The sequence below is a fragment of the Lissotriton helveticus genome, chromosome 2_1 (assembly GCF_964261635.1).
Source record: "Lissotriton helveticus chromosome 2_1, aLisHel1.1, whole genome shotgun sequence".
NCBI classification, from domain to species: Eukaryota; Metazoa; Chordata; class Amphibia; order Caudata; family Salamandridae; genus Lissotriton; species Lissotriton helveticus.
The window spans coordinates 844910187-844935008 of NC_136059.1; the positions used below are offsets into that span (position 1 = coordinate 844910187).

Sequence of the window (24822 nt, forward strand, 5' to 3'; positions counted from 1 at the left end):
TAATGTCACAGGGCATTCCCTTGCAAACACCCTTGCTTTTCAACGCAACCCCTGTCTATCAAAGATTTGAGACCTGCTTTTGTGTAAAAAATTCAAAAGCAGGTGTTTAAAAGAAAACATTTGTATTTCTCCTTTCCATGTGTGCTGCAATGTACAGCAGACATACAAAGTGGGAAAAGTGTTAAATGTTGTCTTGGCGTGGTATGGTATTTTGTACTGGAAAGGTACCCTTCCAGTGTATAACCTATGCTAGACTCATGCACACACCCTAGCACTATGGGGCAAAGTCGTGTGTTTGGTGCTCAGCAGCAAAATTCCTACACCGGTTCTAGGTAGAGGGGAGCAGAGAGCCATTTCGCTGTAGACATGGTGCTTTCCTGTTCTGTCCTTTTCACGCAGCATAGCATTTTTGGGTACTGCACTGTGTTGAGTGAGAATTTAAAAAATGTGGCCCATCGTTCCAAACTTTTACAGCATGAAAGATACCACTGCCACAAAATTAGCCAACCAGCGATTACAGAACTGCCAGCCGAAGAACTGATATCCATTTCAGGGATATTTAGCCATTGTTGGCTAAAACACTCCTGCATCTTTTCAGTGGTACGTAAGATAACAAATAATCAACACTTCACACTACTAACGTTGGTCTACTCATTCTAAGGTCAGGGCACATTAGCCTTATGGTTGGCATGTAAAGTCAATTTTTTGGCTAATATGTTCTTCTGTAGTGGGGAATGTTGGAAGCAATGTATTTACCACAGACTTAGTTTTGCTCTGACGGGGTGCAGATTACCACTAGACAATCTCTCCTCCTTCCATAAAAGAAGTATTTACCAGTTACTGTGGATGGTTTTACTACCACTCGTTCTGTAACAGAGCCTTTGGTCATGTAGCCTTTTATGAGGATCTTTCTCAAGTCGAGAATAAAGAATTCCTAACCAATGCTACAGTACTTGAGTAAGGACAGTTTAAGGGAACATGTTTGCAAGCTCTACGGACTTTTACACTTCATATCTCTCTGCTAGTCAGGAAATATTAAGAGCCAGATTTATCAAAATGTCACGCAATGCAGCAAGACACCTTGTTGCTCTGCATTGCGTGACAGGGAGAGGGCAGGAATGCACCATATTCAACATTCTACGGCACATCAATGTCCTTTCCTTGAGGACTATGTGCTGCCTAGTGCCAACGGAGGCACTCTTGCTCCATGGTACAAGGGTGCCTGCATTGCAAGTAAGATTGTTTTCGTGCAGGAAGGAGCACCTTCCTGCCCAAAAGCAATCCTCCAAGACTTTTTCCTCTTTCTGTGTGTGCTCCATAATGCAGCACAAGAAGAAAGAAGAACAAGCGAGGAGAAATAAACATTTTCCTAATTTCTCCGCCCCTGGGAAGGCGTAGCATTTTGACGCATTCCCAGGTCTACCATTCATGATAAATCTGGAAATTGACCAAAATCCATGTGTGGATGTATGCAAACACTCACGCTCTACCCATGGAAATCATCCCTGGGACAGAGGAATGCATCGCAGCGACTTACTCTAACTTCCGTTACTCCAGCTTTAGCAAGCCAGGCTAGGTGGCCTTGCATGGCTTAGAAAATCTCAATCTATGTTTTGCACCACCCTGCGTCTCGCAAGGGCGATACAACACCTTTGATAAATCTTGCCCTGAATTTCTGAACAAGGTAACTAAAAGCATTGGTCTGAGTAGATTTAGAAGCAACACAAGCAACTGTAATTTGGCTTCCTTCAGGCAGTGGAAGCCAGTGAAGTGTTTGTAAGTTTCAGCATCCTGAGCCAATTGTGGGAAGGTTTGGCAAGCCAGATTTAAGTCTTCCAATGCAGTCCACAGGCCAGAAGCCTGCTCAAGTTCTACTATTGAAATTTTATTACAGCAAACGCTTGAGTAGCCCAGTCTTCTTCCAGGGTGGAAAGGATCACCCCCAAACTTAGTAGGGGTACAGGGAAATGGGTTTCGGCATACGAAAAATATTCCTCCAAAGAGAACAAAAGAAACCACAGGAGAAAAAGGGAACAAGTTTCTAGGCACCAAAAACCCACATCAGGCAGCCTAACTTACAAGACACATGCAACAATGCATAATAAAATAATATTGTCTGAACCCCTTTCAGAGTGGCATGGGGCATGTAGAGGTTGAGGTTCCCAACCGTGGGGTTTGAGGTCTTATACTCCTGATGTCCGGGCCCCGACTTACAATGGATTATGAGTATCTGTGCCAAGTACCCATTCTGCCCTTAACTCTCAGGGTTGCGTGCTCCAATCAGTCAAAGGCTCCCTCGCAGGGGGGTATACAGGATAGTAGACTCCGTCTCTGTGGGGACAGAAAAGTCCTCTGCATTGTAATGGACGTACACTCCTGCCAGAGTGCCCACGTGTACTGATCTCTAGGTGCCTGATGTGTATTGTTATAGACAAACACTGATCAAGTGTGTGCACCATGGCATAGGTCTGTCTCACGGATTACGGTCTTGTTAGACAGGGAGTGGCACCCAAAGTGTTGTTATCATAGTGGTTGAAGTCTAGTTCCTATGCCTGGAGTTAAACAGAACGAGCGCAGTGGAGGCAGCATACCGTGTAGTGATCAGTTGGAGTGAGCAGGTCCTTTTTAGCCTACAGACTCAGTTTTAAAAGTTCAGCTGCTGTGTGCTTAACTTTCCCATGGCTACACCAGAATGGTGTGTAGTGCTGCACGTATGTGTGCCTGTAAATGGTGCAATACAGGGACAATGGAATATTGATTAGTGCATGCATGTGTAAGCATGTGCGGGAGGTGCATGTGACTGACTGGTACAGTACATGAAGGATGTAGTGCTGTGCGCAGCATAAGTGCATGTGCTGGGTTTATGTGTACTTTATGAGTACAATACATGAAGAATATATTGTGTGCATGAGTGATGTAATATGTGATGTCATCAGCAAAGCATTGCGGGGGCGCGAGTTATAGTTAGCTCAACTAACTATAATGGCTGGATTTTTCTAGTTTTGTATGAGTATAATGTCCATCTAACTATAACGTCCCTGAAATCTGTGTTTTTTCATTGAATTTCTATGGTTTATTAAATGCTAATTTCTAACTATAACGTCCCTTAAACCTATGTTTTTTTCAGTGATTTTCTACGGTGTTTTAAATGCTAATTACTAACTATAATGTCCCTGAAACCTATGTTTTTGTTTGTGAATTTCGAAGGTTTTTTAAATGCTAATTTAGAACTATAACATTGTCGTTACGTTTGCAGAGTGGTGCAGAAAGGGGGCTGGGCCTCGGACCAGCGTTCAGAAATTCTGCTGCGTAACACTTACAGGAGGTACCAGGAGGGTTTCTTTGCCCCCAAAGTCCCTCAGGAGAAAAGTGAACTTCATCCCCCAACTCGTAATGTGCCAGGAGGCGCGATTGAAGAGTGTGGAGAAAGGGGTGTGTGGCCTCCTAAGACCTCTTAGCAATCCCACTGTGTGGGACTTACCGGAGGTAACAGGAGGGATAGTCGACCCCCAAGGATATCTTTGGGGCCAACTACCCCTCCTATAATCTCCAGTAAGTCCCACACAACAGGATTGCTATGTTCTCATAGCAGGCCACGCCCCCTTTGCCCACCACTCTGCAAATGCGCCTCCTGGCACGCTCTTGGTTAGGGGATAAAATCCCTTTCGCTTGTTGGGGTCCTCAGGGGCCCAACTAGCCTACCTGTTACGTCCAGTAAGCCCCACACGGTGGGATTGCTGAGAGGTGGTCCGAGGCCACACCTCCTTTCTATACCACTTTGCAAATGCACCTTCTGGCCACAAGCAAAGTAAAGTAAACGGACATCCCGTACCTGGCCAACAAGCCAGGGAACAACATGAATGAGGCTCCCGATGTCACCCAAGATCATACTTTGTATGCTTATTATTACAAGGGAGTTTGAACCCCCAAAGGGGTTAGATCTGCAGCCACAATCACAAGCAATGGAGGAAATTCCCGGGAAAGAATACTAAAGAATCACAAACCTCCGCACGATCCAACCCAGAGTGGACAGGTAAGGAGCCATTGTCAGAGAAGAATGGAAGGTGACTATTTGCCATAACCCTCAAAAGGGTAGAAGGCACACATGAAGAACCGTCAGGCCAGCAATGAAATGTTGGGGTTGGTATCGAAGGTATCATGGAAATGGCCCTGATCAAAATGTGAAAGCAACTGCAGCTGCGTGCAAGGCAGAAACGGAAGTAAAAAATGCCATGCAGAGGTGTAGAAGAGGTAGGGCAGCCAAGATGTCTACACATACCAAGATACAGACATGGGATGGCCACAAGGTACCTAAGAAAGAAATGGAGAGAGAGGGGCCGTCGCGCCCGTTTAAGCAAGAACTAGCACAAGAAGTGCTAATGTCTGAAGAGAGAAAGAAGGAACACCAGTCAGGGCAGAACCAGACAAAAAACCGTAGGCCAAGAACCATGCCCCTTCCCTTGCATTCACTCGGAAAGAACGGTACCAGACAGAGTGGAAGGAGAGAACCCTCCCCCCGGCCAGTGCAGAAAACGCAACAAAACAGGGGGACAGAGAGAACTTCTGTGTACCATGTTCCTACTTGCACAGGTGCCCCAAACACATGTGGAGTCCCCTATATTGAAGCATACAGACAAATTACCCTGTAGGACAGCGAACGAGGCAACAATGCATCTACACAATACCATGAAAGCACCCCAATCAGAACTTGGATAGAAAGCAAAGAACACCGTGCAGCCCCTGGCGTAGAAATCAAACAGGGCCAGAAATTAAGATGTGCCCCAGAAACAACTAGCGACCACAACCTGTCCTCAACAAGGTAAGAATGCAAGAAAAGAAAATACCTGCTGGGGCAGGGTACCACACTGGACAGCACATGTGAAAAGAGGAAGTCAACTCATGCTGCCCTATAATGGCTCACAGAGAAAATAATGAAGGAGACCATATCCAGCCAGACTGAGTACGGGGGGGGGGGAGAGGTCAGTATTGCTGTGAGGGATTAATATTTCGCCCCACTCATTCTATCCCAGAAATGGCGTAACGCAGAGTCAGCTTGTGAGCTGAACAAATATTGACCATCGAAAGGCATGTCCACCAAGGTGGGCTAAACAGCCTCAGAAAAGTCGGAGGTACGTAGGTAGGCAAGCCGGCGAAGAGCCACTGAAAAGGCTGTGGCCCGTCCAACAGAATCTGTGGCATCAGTACCACAAAGAAGCAGTAATGTAGCCGCCTGACGGCCATCCTGGTTCAGCTTATAGAGTCATCAGGAAAGGAGGGAAGAAGGCGCAAGACGTATCACACAGCACATGAGAAAAACATCTCAAGACACAAGCCATATTAAGAGACCGTAAAGCGGAGCTGGAAGAAGAAAACATATCGACCAAAAGCCTCCGCAGCGAGGTGAAGAGGAGAAAACAGGCCCTAGGATGGGGAAGAATCAAGGCCACTACTGTGACCAAGAGCAGAAACCAAATGAAACTCTGGAGGAGGCTCAGGCATGGGTCACCCATATCACCAAAATACCGGTGTGCCAAGGAGAAAATAGCAGGGGGCTCCTCCAGAAGCGGAGAAAGGTAGCCCGAAGTGGACTGTTTCACCCATGCTATTCTCAACATCGGGAAGGTGACACCTTGGAGTCAGGGGAGGAGAGGAAAAGTAGGGGCTATTGTGCTGCCAACGCCGAAGTCGGCGGAACCAACACAGGCATCACAGGTAGCACCGGAGCGGAGAAGGAGTGTATCACAGATTCAGAGGGCCCAGCTGACACCAAGGGAGGTCCCACCAGTTTGTAGTCAGTCGAGGCCATACCAACCTCCTTTGGGCTGAGAAGCACACCAGAGGGAGGCTGAGAGATAAAAATGGCATGGAGGGATAGTATATTCTCATCTGAACCAGAGTTGCCTTGGTGCTGATAAACACCGGAAGGCGAGACCCAGATTCTTGCTCTGACTCAGAGATCGGTGGTATAGGAGGCGAGTCACGGACACCACATGAACAACGTAAAGTTGGGGAAGGCCATGACACCAACAGCCTACGGTGTGACTTACCAGGTGACAGCGAGGACGAATGACTTTGGGTGCTGTCCCTCAAGCGGTATTCGGAATAAGAGGAATGTGACCAACGAGGAGCAGTCGACCACCACGCCGCTAACTGTCATGTGTTGCTCTTGCAATGCCAACGACCGAAGATGAAGACACGAGCCACACCGTTCGGGTGCGTGTCTCGACACTACATGCAAATAGGATGAGGGTGCGGGGTCAACATCGTAGATCTCGAAGATATCTAGAAAAGGTCGTGGTAGGCCAAAAATGGCCAGATGTCTAACTCACCGAATCAGCGAGGAAGGGGAAGAAACTGACGTCAGCGCTTTGGGGGAGGGCTGATATGGACTCTGACAACGTCACATCTGGTAGATGTTGTCATTACCGAGTCGCTCGACGCCCTCTACGGACGTGCAGAGGTACTGATGTGGAAACATTCTGGATCCTGTCTGGTGCCTTGGGATAATTGTAAAGTAAGGAATCTGCGGCTAGACATCGCTATCAGATTTTCTTATATTTGCAAACCAGTAATGTCATGGGTGGCGTTGGTACAAAAAAAGCACATTTAGAGGGGAAACATCCTTTACAACGCAACTTTTACCACGCAGTGCTATTACAACGCAGGTTTTACAACGAAAACCATTACAACGCATTGCGCTGGGGGGGCGCTCTAGGATTGGGAATAGATTTAATTTACTATCCAACACCTTCCCTAGTGTCCACGGGGACTGGAGTTGGAATAGTAAATTAAACTATTCACTATCCAGCACCCCAAAGCGCTATGCGTTGCAATGGTATGCATAGTAAAACCTGCGTTGTAACAGCATGCGTGGTAAAAGCATGCGTTGTAACGTCATACATCCCATTTACAGTGATACTAAGCATTGCTCTGAGGTGGAGTAAGCCTGCCTTACAAATTTCATTGAAAGGGGTAAAATATGTTATTTGCATAAAAATTACACTGATGAGGAGTGGCACCCAATGCGATGTTGAGCTTGCCTCTTATTTGCTGCTGATTTAGTTTGGTGTTAGGATTTGATACACAGCCAGGTAATGCTAGCTAAGTAGGCCTGGCTTTGTGTCGACTCGTAGGGGTTTTTCCAAGGTTGCTACCCACCTACATTCCCTTTCTATAGGTTAACCGGAGGAATGGTTTTCAGTGACTCCGTATTTTGTGCTGAGCTTGGATCAACTTTTGGTGCTATAACAGTGTTCTTCCATTAAGTTTGTGCCGCTTTGCGTAATGAGGTGGCGTTTAGTGTTTTTCGACCTGCTCAAAAGAATAGAAAATATTTGCCCACATGAGAATACTGAGTTTGAGCCCAGATATGACATTACTACCATAGATTGCTCTGAGGAACCCTTCAGTTCTGTAAGGTGTGGTATCTTGAATTTGTTGGTCAAGTAACCCATCTCAAGATATAGAGAATAAGTAAAGTTTGTATATGTACTATTCCCATGGGTTTATCTTAATCGAGGTAACCTCGTTATCTACAGGTCTGTTGGAGTTGGACTTAACCAACTTCCAACTGTGGGGGATGATCACATCAAATAATGTATCCCAATTCATTTAAGGCCTTTCTGGTGTCTTACGCTGAATAAAGTTCTCGTATTACTGTTTCAAAAGTTCCAGTTTATGGCTATTCTGTTGATAGGACCACACGCTCACTCCCTTACCTTTAAAGTTTCATCACATTACTCATCAGAATTTTTAGCAGTAGCGGCTCACATTGACCTCACAGGGTAGGCGAGCCAATTACAACACTCTGGGGCTGATTTACGTTAACTGGCGCATCACCAGGGATGCGCCAGTTAATGTGCGCCACAGCTCCGCCACCCATGGTGCGCCACATTTACAATGCAATTCGGTTCAAAGACAAATCAACAATGTTACCACACTAACATGATGATGAAAAGAAATACAAAACCAGGTGATTTATTTCAAAGGGTTATTATTTTCTTTGAAGGAATTCAGTTCGAAAAGTAAAAACAGGGTACAAAACGATGCATTTGAGACAAAGAAGAAGAAATTAGGTTGCTCCAAACTAAAGTCACAAAAAGAGTCTAAACTGCTAATCAATAATACTACATTAATTACACTTCAGTCTGAGGAAATCAACGATGACTGATGAGTAGTAAGCAGAATTAGGCTTAGCGGTCGACGTTTCGGTCTTTTAAGAAATGGATTCATAAGACCATCATCAGGACAAAAACTTTCTGCATTGCAGTTGATGACCCTGGGAGAAGATCGATGAAGATGACCCAACGTGCACCTCCGCAGTTGGTCTGGGATGCTTGAGAAAATTGAGACGAGGCAATGAGAGAACTTTTGTCAATTGGCTGATCAGACGTCAACAACAGCAATATTGCTTATTTGTTTGGTGTCTGCAGCGTAATCAGGTTTAAAATAACTGAAAGTCTTGCTTGATACGTCAGACTTAGGGTTCTTAATCAGTATGCATTTTTCGGCAAACGGGCAGAGCGTCAAAAGTACGTCCTCGGCAGCAGCACTTCTTTAGAAAATCAGCTGTTTTTCTAAAGAAGTGCTGCTGCCGAGGACGTACTTTTGACGCTCTGCCCGTTTGCCGAAAAATGCATACTGATTAAGAACCCTAAGTCTGACGTATCAAGCAAGACTTTCAGTTATTTTAAACCTGATTACGCTGCAGACACCAAACAAATAAGCAATATTGCTGTTGACGTCTGAGCGTCAAAAGTACGTCCTCGGCAGCAGCACTTCTTTAGAAAATCAGCTGTTTTTCTAAAGAAGTGCTGCTGCCGAGGACGTACTTTTGACGCTCTGCCCGTTTGCCGAAAAATGCATACTGATTAAGAACCCTAAGTCTGACGTATCAAGCAAGACTTTCAGTTATTTTAAACCTGATTACGCTGCAGACACCAAACAAATAAGCAATATTGCTGTTGTTGACGTCTGATCAGCCAATTGACAAAAGTTCTCTCATTGCCTCGTCTCAATTTTCTCAAGCATCCCAGACCAACTGCGGAGGTGCACGTTGGGTCATCTTCATCGATCTTCTCCCAGGGTCATCAACTGCAATGCAGAAAGTTTTTGTCCTGATGATGGTCTTATGAATCCATTTCTTAAAAGACCGAAACGTCGACCGCTAAGCCTAATTCCGCTTACTACTCATCAGTCTTCGTTGATTTCCTCAGACTGAAGTGTAATTAATGTAGTATTATTAATTAGCAGTTTAGACTCTTTTTGTGACTTTAGTTTGGAGCAACCGAATTTCTCCTTCTTTGTCTCAAATGCATCGTTTTGTACCCTGTTTTTACTTTTCGAACTGAATTCCTTCAAAGAAAATAATAACCCTTTGAAATAAATCACCTGGTTTTGTATTTCTTTTCATCATCATGTTAGTGTGGTAACATTGTTGATTTGTCTTTGAACCGAATTACACTCAGCCACTAACCAATGGTAATTGGGTACTCTATTTAAGTTGAGTCCCTTTGTGCTGACACTGTGAATGTTGAATGAATTCCCTTGCTGGCCCGTTATTTCACTAATATCAATTGCCCAAGCCCGCAAGGGTTTATTGGGTTGCTCACCTCCTAAAAAAAACAACATTTACAATGCGGCGCACCATGGTGTAAGGCAGGGAAGATGCGTGACGCATCTTTCGGCGTACGGGCGGCGCATTGCTGGAGTCATGTCGCACTGTCGCAAGTGCGACATGACTCCTGCAATGCACAGGAGCCACCCCTACATTGCATTGTGCATCACCCATACGCCTGCTTCAAGCAGGCGTAAGGATCTGACGTAGAAAGTGACTCAGTGAAATCTTGTAGATTTCACTGAGTCACTTTCCAGGGGCGTTCCTGCGACGGAACGCCCACCCCTGCACCGTAACGCCTACATGAAACCTGACGCAGGTTTCATGTGGCGCAGGGCCTTACACCGTGAAGCATCTCCATAGATGCGTCACGTTGTAAATGCCTCGTAGGGATGCGCCACGTTTACGCCGCCTTGCGTGACGTAACAGCGGCGTAAACGTGGCGCAAGGGCCTCATAAATCTGCCCCTCTGTGTTTTCAAGGTCTGAAAATTCCAAATTTGTCACAAGCATCCTAATTTCCCCAGGCACCAAAAGCAGCTTTCATCCAGTGGAGGCTGGACTATGCCAGCTCGTGTTATATGGCCTTCCTTAAAAAGTTAATCTGAAGGTTACAGTTGATCCAAAATGCAGCTGCCCACATTATTGCCAGGACTACTCCTCAAGAGAATAGGACCTCTGTACTGAACAGCTCCATTGGCCCAGAGAATTCAAATTAAATCACGCAATTCTTCATAGGGTCATCCATGGTGGTGCTCCCTTATTTTATCCAATAAATTCAACATTCACTCCCCGTCCACTCTTTGCATTCTGAAAGCAAATTCTTGTTAGATGTGCGGCTTCTTATGGAAAAATAAAATGTTAATGTCCAGCAGCTAATGAATGGATCTCTCTGCCCACCGTGGTGAGTCCAGTTTTTGTTTGTTTGAATTAGAAATGCTTTTAATTTATCATAATCTCGGTTTAGTTATTCATGCGACTAAAAAGTGCCAAAAAGCTCCCGTGACCGTGCTCTCTAAAATACAGTAAACATTCATAAACATTTGAATTAACCCACGCTGCATTCAGTGCATCGTACAATATTCTCTGCAGCAGCTACCCATGGTTGGCCTTTCTTATCCCCAGAAGAACACACAGGGGTGGAATGCTTGCAAAATCTCAGACACTGGCAATCACTCAGGCCTGTGCAAAGCCTGGGAACGAATAGGTCAGGCTTGTAAGTGTAATTAGACTGATGGCAGCATGACCTGGTAGTAAGATAACAAGGAACTGAGGGAAAACCTTTTTAAATTTTAACATATTTGTGTGCAACAGATTTTGAACCTTTTTAATTATAATTTTTAGTGAGTCATACAGCGACTTTTCATCTTCCAGTCATATTCAGATATCAACATACACGAAGTTGAGAATAAATATTGCAAAATGAAGGATCCAATTTATATCAGTTTCCAGAAGAACACCTGTAGAGGTACTTTGTTACAGTTTGTTATACAAGTCCTGAGTGGTGTCGCATTTTAGATTATCCAATCTCTCTGTCCAAAATCTAATTGTAACTTCCCTCTTCTAATTTACAAGGACTATTTTAAGGTATCAAAAACCCGCCTCGTCTGCATTCTTTTACATAACGCTGCTCCCACAACGGATAACGGGATTTATTGTCATAGTGCCGCACCTTCTGGCCTGCTTGACTGAACATCTGGGAATATTCCGGATGTAGAAAGTGGAGGCTTCTGAACCCGGTCTAGTTGGAAGTGAGCGTAGATTGTATCTGGATTAAAATTAGATTGAACACACAGTTTACTGTTATGATGGATTGATACATCATGAAAATGTAAAGCCATCTCTGGCAACATGTGATGAAAGGTTGGGCTACTTGAGTCAATTAAGCAATCGCATTTTTAAAAGTAGAACATTGGTTTTGGGATCCCCACATCCCTACGGGCAGTCAGCACTGCCACAATGTCCTGATCGAGAAAGGTAGGGAGGCGTAGTATGCAGGAACTAGTGTTGGTGACAAATATGTATGTTCGAATTTGTATGCTTGCATCTCTTATTCAATGGAAAAAAAATACAGTAGTTGGGGGTACGTTTTGACCTTCGTTTGATGCATATAATGGATGCCATTTGACGCCAAGTGCCAATATATGGACTATATAATAAGTAGGAAGTATGGGGGGGAATTCTTAATTTATTACATAACACAACCAGATTAATAAACTTGACAGAGTGAAATCATGGCAATCTTTAAGTGTTTTATTTATATTGAGTGTACCAAAGAATCTGACTGACCTCTTATGTGTTAAGTAGTGAGGAAACCATCAGGAACACAAAGTTTACCTACTCAATACAATTTCAATTTATGATGTATTAACTTGGTACCTGGTGAGCATGACTGGGGCCATCTCCTTTCTGTGCCCAATAGTGGCACCAGACACTAGGTTAGGAGAAGCTCATGTCTATTAGAGTACCAGGAACCAGACACCAGGAAAAAGGAACTGGCTACTGGTAGAAACAGGAGAGAGAACCACAAGTGTGGGGAGCCTAGCTGTAGAATACAATGAGTGCCCATCTCACACGATAAACCTAAAACAACAACTCTCTGATCCCTATTTCTGCATAAACAAGGGTACTCTGTTTAATGACCTCATCTTCTATACTCGAAAAAGGGCGTGCTGGCAAGCCGTGCTATACGCCATGCTGTGAATAACAGGATCTAAGAAAACACCGCATGGTCTTAAGCTAACAACGTCTCCCTCGCCATCCTTCAAGGCCACCACCACTATCACTCTCTACAACAATGGGATCATCTTAATACATACTTTTTGCACCCTGCATTAGGAACAGTGTCCCCCTTTTTGGTAATCAGTTTAATATAGGAGCATGGACACTGGACCTCATAATAGCTCCTTGGTCCCCCACCTCTCTCTTTTGTATAGTAATTTAAGCACGGCTTCCCGGCCGAGGGACCATTCTATCCCCTTTGTCTAGTTTTTCCTTTCTACAGGCGCATGGGACACACCCCCCAATTTTCAGCCAGCATGGATTGCCAATGTAAACTGTATGTGTGTTCACTTGGCAACCTTTTTGGGTATCTAATTCGCAAATTATATGGGTGAGGCAGGAGGTATTAAGACAATTATACCGTGAGTGACATTCTCACTCTAGCCCTTTGTACCCAATTACGTTGACACGATGTAGTGTATAGTATTAATTTTCTTATTCCCTTTTGCAGGCATTAACAATTGGGACCCCCACCAGACTCACGGAGTAGACGCACAGTAAAGCGGGACTTGCACCCATTTGAGCAGCTCTTACTTTTGCACCTTTGGTTTTTAACACGAGTAACATTTTAGGTTAATTTTTACCTGGAACCATTGGTTTGCGATTACCGGGTTGAGCTTCCACATTATTTATGAGTGTACGGCTTGCTTATGTATTTTTGCAAGAGTACACGACCAAAAAGAGCATATAAACTACACATGCGTGGGGGATTAGTTAACTCGAGTTTGTGCACATGCGCGGTACGCCTGAGCTTCCAAGCTTGCGCATTGACGTAACTTACCGAATAGGATGTCCTGGATAGGGTAGACGCCCAGCACACCTGACCCTTGTGATCTGGTTATAAGGTTACTGGGGAGCGCCACGACTTTCCCTGGCCGACGCAATGATGGGGTAGGTGAGGAGGAGGTAACACCCAAACTAAGATGTGAGTAAATCCCTTTCGTAGGGACTCTGGTACCGTGACTTTTTGAGCGCTCGATATTGGGCGCCCCTTGTCTGTTTGTTAACTCCCGTTGGTTGTTATTTCCACAGCCCGGGTTTGTGGGTGAGTCCATTGCTTGGCGCCAACCGATCGTTCTCCTCAATATAACGAGGTGAGCTTGTTTCAAGGGAATACATCTCTAGGGCACTGACTCCTTGATAAGATTTGTAGAGCACTATGACATAGAGTGGTTGAGACATTTTGTTACAGAATATAGGGATACAAGTGGGTCCCACAACATCCCCACACCCCAATATTTTCCTGGTGTGAATTTGTGTCTCATGCGCCTGTTATCTTTGATAATTTCATGTTTTTGCATGTGCACACAGTGGTGGCACATGATGTGGCATCAAGTAAATTGTAAATTGTAAATGTAAATTGATACTTGTATAGCGCACTACTCACCCGCAAGGGTCTCAAGGCGCTTGTACGAATACCGCTGTGGAACCCTTCCTGGCTTTCCCTGTGAGGTGTCCACTCCTGGGCACCCCCAAGGTGGAGGCCAGGCATCCTTAGCGTTGTGGGGGCCGTTGTGGAGATTAAGCAAGCTATTGCCCAGAGTTGCAGAGTGGGACTCCATGATTGGAATAGGCACCGAGGTGAGAATTATCAGGTCCGTGGAATATTTTGAGCTCAAGACCCGCCGAGGCTGGGAATTGAACCCTGGTCCCGGGCTAGATCTCTGCATCAGGGTCTGCCGCTCTAACCATTGAGCCACACTTCTCCACTCAAGGTGTTCCTGGTGCTCAAATTTGGATTTGATTTGAATTCAAATTTAATTTAAATGTATATTCTATTTTGTTCTTCCTAGGTACTGACCAGGAGCGGTTACAAACATGCAGCTGTAGCCAGATGTTGGGCATACAGGTTACTGCCCGCCCTGATCGATTATGAGGGTATTTTTAATCCATTTATCACGTGCACTTCAATATAATTTTTAATTCTGGTCCTGACGAAGCGCCAACGACCCTTAAGGCGACGCAGGCGCGAAACATGTTGACATATGTCTCTCTATACCCAGGCATAGTATGCCACTGGGGCTAGATTTTATTTAGCAGTTAAGTCTGCTCAGGGTACATGATTAGAACAATCGCTACATGGTTACTCATTATGATTTTCACTTTACACTAGCACGCATTTTATTACCCTATTGACCCACCACACACAACCCCCCCCGCACACCCGCATGCACCATCCGGCAGTCCTACAAAAGATCTCCGATAAAGAGACCCTTCAGAGGGCCCCCAGGGGATTGCAGCGCCGGCCCTACGAGGAGCAACTGCCCGATGATGAAGCATGACACCTTTCGAGGTGTGTGAGGGCAACAGAGGACACAAAATGTTTTCCCTGTTTTCTGGGGGTCCCCTTACCTAGGGACTCTATTCCTTCTCCCCTTTTCTATTCCTTTCTTGTTTTCATATATGGGTGACATTAGCACCCTCATGCATTGGTGACTTTTTGCACGCTGCATTAGGAACAGTGTCCCCCTTTTTGGTAATCATCCTAATACAAGCATCTAATGAAAATCTAGCTAAAATGGCCAATATCTACCCCACCCTTAAAAAGCAGTTTATGGCAAGGCCACTGATCCCTACCCTAGCACTACCTCCTTGATGAGTTTATCTAGTAATCCAGCTCTAATAGTTGTGAGTTCTCCACTCTCCCTAAATTCCTCCCCATCTGGTGACCCCAGTACCGCATCGCCCAGGGTAGGAATATGCCTATCCTCTAGTACTCACAGCCGCCTGACATGAATCCTGATGCAATCTCCTCACCAACTATCCGTCTGATACAGGATGACTCTCAGGCTGGGTGGACTCCTCAAGCACCACAGTCTCGTAGACTATATGACGATGCCCCATCACCTATCCCTTTAACCTTGCCCCCAGTTAGGTTAGAATCTGGGTAACGTTCCCCCTCGACCCCTGTGCTACCCAAACCTCAGCTAAATGACCTCCCCCATCTCGAGAAGACTACAACCTCAATGTCAAACGGTCCTCTAGTACCCACTGATCAGCTGCCTACCCAGGAATTATACACCACCACCACAAACCTCACAGGCTCTCACCAAGTCCCCCCGAATCTTCGTCACAATCTACACCCCCGCCCACTACTCAGATTTGACGAAGCGCTTAGAGGACATTTCTCGACAATTGCTCCTTCTCGCAACGGAGTTACACGACTTGAAAGTCCTATCAAAAGATATTTTCCCCATGATCAGCTCTCTTTTCAGTTCTACGTACCGGCCCAGAGCCTCCACTATGGATAGTGAGCACATAGGCCAGCTGTTAGCCCCCTCCATTATGAACCCTATTCTCTCCCCATACTCCCGACCCTGCCCAATGAAAAGTGAGTACCACCCTGCGCCCACTGCCAATTCTAACATGACTCCGCCGAGGCAAATTCACCCCATCCTTTCAAACTCTGACAGAGAACCTCCTCGCAATCTGAGATGCAGCAACTCACAACAACCTCACCAGGGTGAACATCTCCCAGACTCTCGCCCCCCCTCAACCACTACGTCTCAAATGTGTATTACTAAACTGCAGATCAGTCAATAAACACACATCAGACATCTTTGACCTCATCCAACACAATGACTTAGATATTATCTTAGTCACTGAAACTTGGTTAAATTCCGCCTCCACTCCTATCTTGGACCTCCTAGTTCCTCCCACTCATGATATTATCAGGCTCGACAGAGAGCTAAAGATGGGTGGGGGGATAGCTTGTATCCACAGGAACACTATCTCGATCTCTCATGTGGAGTCCTCTTCCCCTTCCTCTTATGAATACCTAGGTCTTAGTATCTTGAGGAAGAACCTACTGATCTGCAAACTATACACCTTCTACCACCCCCCCCTGGGGATAACCTCTCTTTCATTTAACAATTAATGAAAATCCTCTCTAGCAATATCGACTCTGCTGTTTCACAAATCTTCCTGGGTGATTTCAACCTGCATTGGTCTAACCCTAACAATCCGGCGGTAGCATGCCTTAAATCATTTCTAAATACTCATGAATTGACTCAGCACTGTGACAAACCAACCCAGACTAAAGATGAAACTCTTGACCTCATCATCTCTAAGGAACAAACTATCACCTTAGACTCCATAACCCGCGTGACTGGTCGGATCACCACAGCATCCTTTTCTTTATCAAAAGGGTGGTAGTGATGAGGAAGGTTCAATCTCTGAAATCAAAGGTATGGAAAAGGAACCTCAGATCAGTAAACCTCAGCAATCTCGCTGACCACTGTATATCTGTCTTCTCCTCTCAAGCCGTCCGGGACGAAGTTCAAACACTCACTGACGCCTACAATGCGACCATTACCAACATCATGGATGACATTGCCCCACTCCAGCTTAAAAATGTCTCATCCAAATTATCAAAACCGTGGTATAACGACAACTTAAACACAGAACCTCGCAACCTTAGAGCAGCTGAAGGCTCTTGGCGATCCAATCCCTCCTCGGACCAACTAAAACTTCTGAGAGAGGTCCGGAACCTCTACAACAAATTGATCACGAGAGCTAATGCTCACTATTTCAGACAACAATTAGACCAAGCAGCTAACCGCCCCAATAAACTTTTCGAACTGGTCAAACAGCAATCGGGTTCTACTCCAATCCTCACAGATCCAGATGGCAACCATCCCTCCTGGGAAGATGTTGATGCCTTCTTCACGGAGAAATCACGGCTCATTTCTATTGACCTCACCTCTAAGAAGGCCCTATTACCCTCTTTTATTGCCGCCTCACCCCCTTACCTCTTTGAAAAATATAACTCGCCCCTCCTGATTGCTAAGAACAATGCATCATGGGGCACCTTTTCCCCATTTACTGAAAAAAGACAGACAAAATTCTCCAGACTATCAACCCCTCCAACCACTTCGGTGACCCGTTGCCCACAACCATATTCAAAGAGATCAAGTTCGCTCTCATCCCTACCTGGAAGAAAATTGTAAATGCAGGGCATGGTCCCGGACTGCTTAAAAGCAGCTCAGGTCTCACCTATTCTAAAAACAAAACAAACGCTGACAAATCTGATCTCAATAAATTCCGTCCCATCTCCAACATCCCTACTCTAGCGAAGCTCCTAGAAAAATTTGTTCAATCCCAACTTTGTACTCACATAGAGAAGTATTAACTGTTAGACCAGCATCAATCCAGTTTTGGAGGGGGCACAGCACCGAATCGGACCTCACACACGTTATAGATGACATTTTGTAAATGCTTAATCATAATGAATCTTGCCTACTGATACTCTTGGACCTTTCCTCAGTTTTCACAGTTAATCATGACAACCTCCTATCCATCTTGCAATATAGAATGAGTTTCTTGGATTTGGTGCTTCAATGGTTCTCATCCTTCCTCCAGCACAGATCACAAAGACTCAAGTCAAACCACTCCAGCTCCCAGCCTTCTCCAGCAATCATGGGGGTCCTCCCAAGGGTCTGCCTTTTCCCCCATCCTCTTCAACCTCTTCTTGGAACCTCTAGCTAACGCACTAAATTCAACGAACATGTATGCTGACGACTCACAACTCTACCTGAAAATTTCATCCCCGAAAAATAAAATCTCACTCAATACTATCATAACGTCTACTCAAAATTGGTTAACCAAGAACCATCTCCTGCTTAACACCGCCAAAACCAAGTTCCTGCTCATCTCCCCTCCGAAACACATCCCCAATCTAGATCTCTGGTTGACTCATTTCAATTCTTTCAACTGCACTCCGATTATCATAGACTCAGCCAAATCGCCGGAATCACCATGGACAAGTACCTGAATATGAACAATCACATCAGCAATGTTAGTAAAGGGACAAACCACTTGACAAGGACTCTAAGAAATATCAAACCTTTCCTGTCACAAAATGATTTCAAGCATGTGGTACAAGCACTTGTCCTGCCGAGGCTAGACTATGGCAGTGCTACTCTCTGTGGCCTTCCCAAATACGCCTTGACGCCACTAAGGGCCTCACTGAACTCCGCGGCAAGACTAGTTACTGGCGACAAACGAAACAAGCACATTTCACCAGTCTTTAAATCTCTCAACTGGCTACCCTATGAAGCACGAATTCAGCTGAAGATTGCAGTTCTAGCACACAAAGCCCTTCACTTCAATACTCCCAGGTACCTGGAACAAAAACTTGAACTATCCTGTGGGGAGAGAGCATCAAGAAGCGCCTCTACTTTCCTCTTGAAACCTTGCATCCTTAGCAAAAAGAGAACTTGTCACCGAGCTTTCACAGGTGCTGCCCCAAAGATTTGGAACTCTCTACCACCGGAAGTACGCAAACTCATGTCAACGACGGCGTTCAAACTGGAAACCAAAAGATTCCTAATGAGCAAATTCTTACCCTAGTCGGTTAGGCTCTCTTGATCGGGTGGCTTTCATTTTCTTATTACCATGGAACCTTCATTTGATATGGATCTGCTACTATGCATATTACTGCCCCCCCTATGGCCCACTTACTTCTGTTTATAAAATGATCCTGTTGTTTACTATGCTTATTTTTGCCACCATTATGGCCCGCTTGCCTCTGTTTTACTGTATGATCCCCATCTTTACTAATTTGTTGTTGTCATTACACTCCTGGCCTCTCTTGTAAAGCGCTCTGATATCCTTCGGGATCTAGTTTGCGCTACATAAAACTTCATAAATAAATAAAATAAAATAAATAAATAAATACAGGAGAAATCATCCATACAAGTGTGGCAGGCAAACAAATTGGCTTCATGAAGTTATAAGCACTTTGCACCTCTGAACACCTCTGTTTTGAAAGCCCTAAAAAATATTGATTATTTTACAAAATATAGTGTTTCTCTCAGTTTAGTACTCCAACCAATCGGCATTCCTGTTCCTTTCCACTGCCTCTTAAGCGCCTTTCATCCACCCTGCTTCTCCTATAATGTAATTTGACATTACATGCCAGCATGATTGTTGGGAAAGCTGAAGCTCAGCCCCACCCAATTTCACTGACCAAGCTACACCCCTGACCCTACCCTCAGAGGGCTTTGGCTCAAAAGGAGATCACCACTAGAAAGGAATTGTGATCAGGTGATCACTAAGATGCATAGGGACGAGGAAGACATCAGAGGTACAATGAGAGCAAGTGGCTCCGCCAATATGGGAGAAGGAGAAGCAGAACTTGTGTAAGCCTTAAATTCCAGCCATACATCTGATAGGAGGGAAACAGGTCCTCTTGCCTGGAACACCGAGCCTTTCAAAGGCTACCTATCTCAGTCCTGGGCAAAGCAACTGAAGTGCTCTGAATGTGGGATGTAATTTCTATAAGGGAGGGATGAACACTGGTTTTTCTTTCTATGAGAGGGAAAATACTGAGGTCTTGCAGGGCCCCACAGCAGTAAACTAGTGCCACCCACCATAAACTTCATTGGAACGGTATAATGCCTGGTTACAGGTCAGCCTGTACACCTTTAATAAAAACAAGTATCTGCATTGCAACAGGTATCACATTTAGTGAGTTTGAGCTATTGGCATTATAAATGACAATGCCTTTTATTTATGTTTTAGTTTTTAAAACATAAATAAAAGGCATTGTCGTATACAATGCCAATAGCTCAAAATCTTGCAAATGTGAGACCTATTGCATTCCAAATGCTTGAAGGCATCGCTGAGTTGCTTTCTTCAGTCTCCCATGGCCACTGAAGAGCTCCCCGTTTGCTACGAGTGAAATAAAAAAGCCGGTGGTCACAACTGCGCAAGAGAGACCCTCCTGCAGTTAGGGAAATTAAAGAAAATAGTGCTTACAGACTAAAGAAGACGTTCTGTGTAACAACTGTAAGTAAAAGGGCCAGTCCTCATGGGAGGTTACAAATGAAGGCAAGGTGGTACCAAGCAGGGACTAGCATGCCTTACAGCGAATCAGAAGCCAGCATTTACAAAGGACAATGACACAAGCCAATGACAAATATGGGTGGAGAGTGAGCAGGGCTTCAAGAACATATTCCAATACAGCATGGCTCGCAGAACAGCACATGCGCTGCCCAGGCTTGACCTAAAAACTTTCTCTAGCAGAAAGCAGACCAGAGTCCAAGATGTGTGGCCAGTTTTCCTCTATGAAGAAGCATCTGCTTGAAGACTGACAGGAAAATTATTTTATGAGGAATAAACTTCTTGTGGCCCCACCTGGGAGCAGATGCACTGTAGGATCATGACGCTTCATCCCATCTCTTGCTTCAGACCATCACATCGAGTAAATGTTCTGTTAAAAATTGCATGGCTTTTGGGCATTGTACCAACTTAAAAGTGTAAGAGGAATCGTCCATAGACTTGTCATGGCTACCTGGAGCAAGGATTGGAGAGGTTGTATGCAGGTTAGGGAGTGAGTAGGGCAGCAAAGCTAGACAGATAATGGTTTAAAAAAAAAACTAAGCTGTTTTAGGATGATAAAACGCGAGTGCCCCAAGCATTTTTTTCATTTTTAGAGTAGGTTGTACAAGCACTACCCCCAGTGCATTTGTTGGGGTCAAGGAGAAGGCCTACACACACATGCACACACTTCAGCCTCCAAATGAGCTCTACAAAAAGGGACACCAGTGTATATATTGGCCAGTATTTGCACCCATCATTGATGGGGGAATTCTGCATGGAATAGGTCATCGGACCACTGTGGACAACGTTGACAAAGTGAGTGAGAGTCCAGGAAATGAACATTAGCATCCTGGATGCAATGACCTAAAAACTTCATGTCGCCTTATATAATATAGAAGAATAAAGAGAGGTACATTGAGCTGTCTCAAAGCTAGACAATATGGGACCCAATAACCAGGGAAGGGCAAAATCTAAATCTGTAGGAGACCTGCCAGAAGCAATTCTTCTAGATGCAGGTAAGTTAGAGCTTTTGTGGGACACTTCCACCGTAACCAACAGCCCAGTGGCTGCCTCATATGCAGTTCAAAAGAGAACCACTCTTGACATCCCTTGTCTAGATAGTACACCCTAATGTTCTACAGAGAAGTGGAAAGTGATGTGCTCATGCCTCTGAATAAGGTTACCTATGCTTAACAGGATACTTTTTATACAAAAAAGTACCTGACTACAAATCTATGAGGCTGTTTACTGATTAAACAGACTTAGACCATTTTGTTACTTCATTTGGTCTAAAGTCATTTATTTACTTCTATTTTCATCTATTTCTTAGCATATTCAAGCATTATTAGAACATGTCCCTTAAAAAGACAGACTCCCTACAACATTTAACATTTACACACAAAATTACTCAATTATTAGAGCAAACATGTATTACATAACATACATTAAGTACCGAAAGCAACATAAGACAATTTGGATTCTTATATCACAGCCAGTCAGAAATAAACAACAGCAGCCATGGAAATGGTCCTTTCCACATCATTAGTATTGGAAACCTATGGAGGCTGTTGTCCACTGGGTACACATATTCGAGGGTCTAACAGGGCAAACACATTTTTAAACAAATGCTCCAGATAGACAAGTGAAAGTCATTGATGTGTTATCCCAGGGAAAGTCAACGCCAACGCGTTTCGAGCCCCTCAATCACTCACAGGGTTCTCTTTAGGGCATGTGACTGGATCAAATCTGGGGCTCGAAACACATTGGTGTTGACTTTTCCTGGGATACCACACCAATTTTATTTATTTATTTATTTATAAAGTTTTATATAGTGACTTTCACTTGACTATCTGGAGCATGTGCTTAAAAATGTATTTGCACCATTAGACCCTCAAATGTGTGTACCAAGTGGCCAACAGCCTTCATAGGTATCCAATACTAATGATGTGGAAATAACCATTTTCATGGCTGTAGTTGTTTATGTCTGACTGGCTGTAATAAGAATCCAAATTGTTGTATGTTGCATTCGGTATTTAATGAATGTGTTGTAATATAGGTTTGCTCTAATAATTGAGTAATTTTGTGTGTAACTGTTAAATTTTGTAGACAGTCTGGCTTTTTGAAGACATGTTCTAATAATGCTTGAATATGCTTAAAAAGTTGAAAATAGAAGTAAATAAATGACTTTAGACCAAGTGCAGTAACCAAATGGTCTAAGTCTGTTTAATCAGGAAACAGCCTCATAGATTGGTCGTCAGGTACTTTTTTGTATGAAAATTTGTATAGGCCCGACCTGACCACCAGCACGGCCAAACCCCTTGTTTGCACAAAACCATCAGGATACTTTGGAATCAGCTGTTGGAAAGACTCTTGGTGATGAAGGTCTTTGGGGACACCCCAGTAGTTCTTACACGACTAGGAAGTACTAGGCCACAAAGAAGCACACTATAAAAACTACGGTAGGGGGTTATTCTCAAGCACACCTCTTAAGATTGCCCAGTGCCTCTTCTGCATTGCTAGCGAGGGGAAAAACAGGTGTTGCCCATGTAAAGTAAGCAGTGTAAGGCCAAAAAGCAGGGCCGATTCATAAGGCCAGAGGAAATTCCACCAACCAAAGGTATCCTCAGACTAAACATGTAAACGTGACAAAGGATTAAATAATATGGATTTCTATGTGGTCTTGTACTTAATCTGTAAAAGCATAAATATATAGTAAAGTTTAATTATAAATAGCCAATTTTGCGGATTATAAGGAAAGCTTATTTTCCTTAGCAAGAGTCTCACAATAGCTATTATCATTGCTGGGCCATTACACCCAGGTGGAGTTGAATGTTACAACATGGAAGGGTAAAATTTGTGAACTAATGCCGAGATACAGCATGCATGCATAATCCTGAAATAAGGTATTTTTTCTTGATACACCACATTGCATTCTACAGAGAAGATCGACAGTGGTACTAAATGAGACAGTGGAACCATTGCAACTTTAACCTTCCCTTGACTTCATACTTTGTATAGTTCGGTATTTATGACACGTAAATAACCACAACACAATACAATGCACCACATACCGCTTTCCAGACCAGCACAACCACACTCCAGTACACCACAAATTTCCCTTTCGTGACAATTTCACAAACCCTCCTCCATGTGCACACACACACCAAGACAAACCCAAATGTATAAAATCAGCCCCATCTTAATTTTCATAGTTACCATCCTATTTAATAATGTAGCTGTAATCCATTTCCACCACCTTTAAACCAATCTTGGATGCTACAGCAATTCATCCTCTGTGCTGCAGATCCTTGAATCTCATTGTTCATGACGAGCTCAGCTCGTCATGAGCACACAAGCAGTGTACTGCATGACGAGCTGAGCTCGTCATGAGCCTGGAAGGGGTTAATAATTTCATATGGATCCAAACATTTTGACTCACGTTTCCACTAAAAATCAGTTTTCTTGGCACACATCTGAAAATGTACCCATCTCTTTACCTTCTCACCATCATACAACTCTTTATACTTGAATCAGCTGTAACACACATTGTTCTTTCTTGCATCTGTGGTAACCCCATTTATTAAAAAGCTGACATTTGATCCAGAAAATCTCTCAAACTACTGCAACAGTTGGGTGCTGTTCTGGCAATCTAGGATTTTGAAGACGATAGTGCAGTCTAGGTACAGGACCTTTTGGAATGCTATCATGCATGTACGTCAAAATCCACTGTAAACCACATGTAATACATTGGTACTATTTAGACTATCTGCATGAAACTGCTGTATCTCTTATAGGGCGAAAAAGATAAAACGACAATGACAAATGTGTCAAAACAAATTTTAAGGATATGCATATTTCAAGATATTACCCACCATGCCCTCCAGGATTTTGCCAAAAACCACGTGTTTCCCATCCAGCCAAGAAGGTTTAGTTGTAGTTATAAAGAACTGTGACCCATTGGTATCAGGCCCGGCATTAGCCATGCTGATCCAGCCAATCCCGTAGTGTTTCAGCTTGAAGTTCTCATCTGGGAATGTTTTTCCATATATGCTGCTACCTGGGGGAAGAAAAGCAGTTCAAGCTGCATAAATCCTTTTTAGACCTTGAAATTGTGTTTTATTCAACAACAAAAAAACACATTAGTTTGAAATGTACTCCGATATCATCATTACAGATAATAGACAGTATCCTAATAGTTGATAAACTGAACCTTTTGACAAAAGTGGAATGCATCTGCATGCGAAATATATTTTCAATATTATATGTATAATTAATGTGTTTCCTTGACTATTTACAGGGAAATCCCGAAGAAATTAGGATTGAGTATCTGTACCTACTTATTTGTTGCTTGTTTGTATTGCATTTACTGCCAAACCAGGAAATAACTAAGAAGTGAGATACAGTATACCACAGGGCTCTTACAGGCCTAACGAAAGCCTCATAACCCACAGTGACTACCAGAGTAGACTAAAACACTTCGATTGAAACTTTAAGGATAAAAAGACAATTTTCTTTGGCCACCCACAATTTATTTTTGCCCTTGGCAGCTTACCCAATAGAAAATAAGCCATTTACAGTTCATATAAAATTTTTGATTTTTTC

General features: G+C 43.9%; 1 protein-coding gene across 1 annotated transcript in view; it reads right to left on the minus strand.

Annotated features, from left to right (window-relative positions):
* The window catches only part of PPIC (peptidylprolyl isomerase C), a 152947-nt gene that overhangs the window by 14640 nt on the left and 113485 nt on the right, over positions 1-24822 (minus strand). The window contains exon 4 of the mRNA XM_078675574.1: positions 24093-24277. Within this exon, the coding sequence (XP_078531700.1) occupies positions 24093-24277 (185 nt within the window). The remainder of the gene's footprint in view (positions 1-24092; positions 24278-24822) is intronic.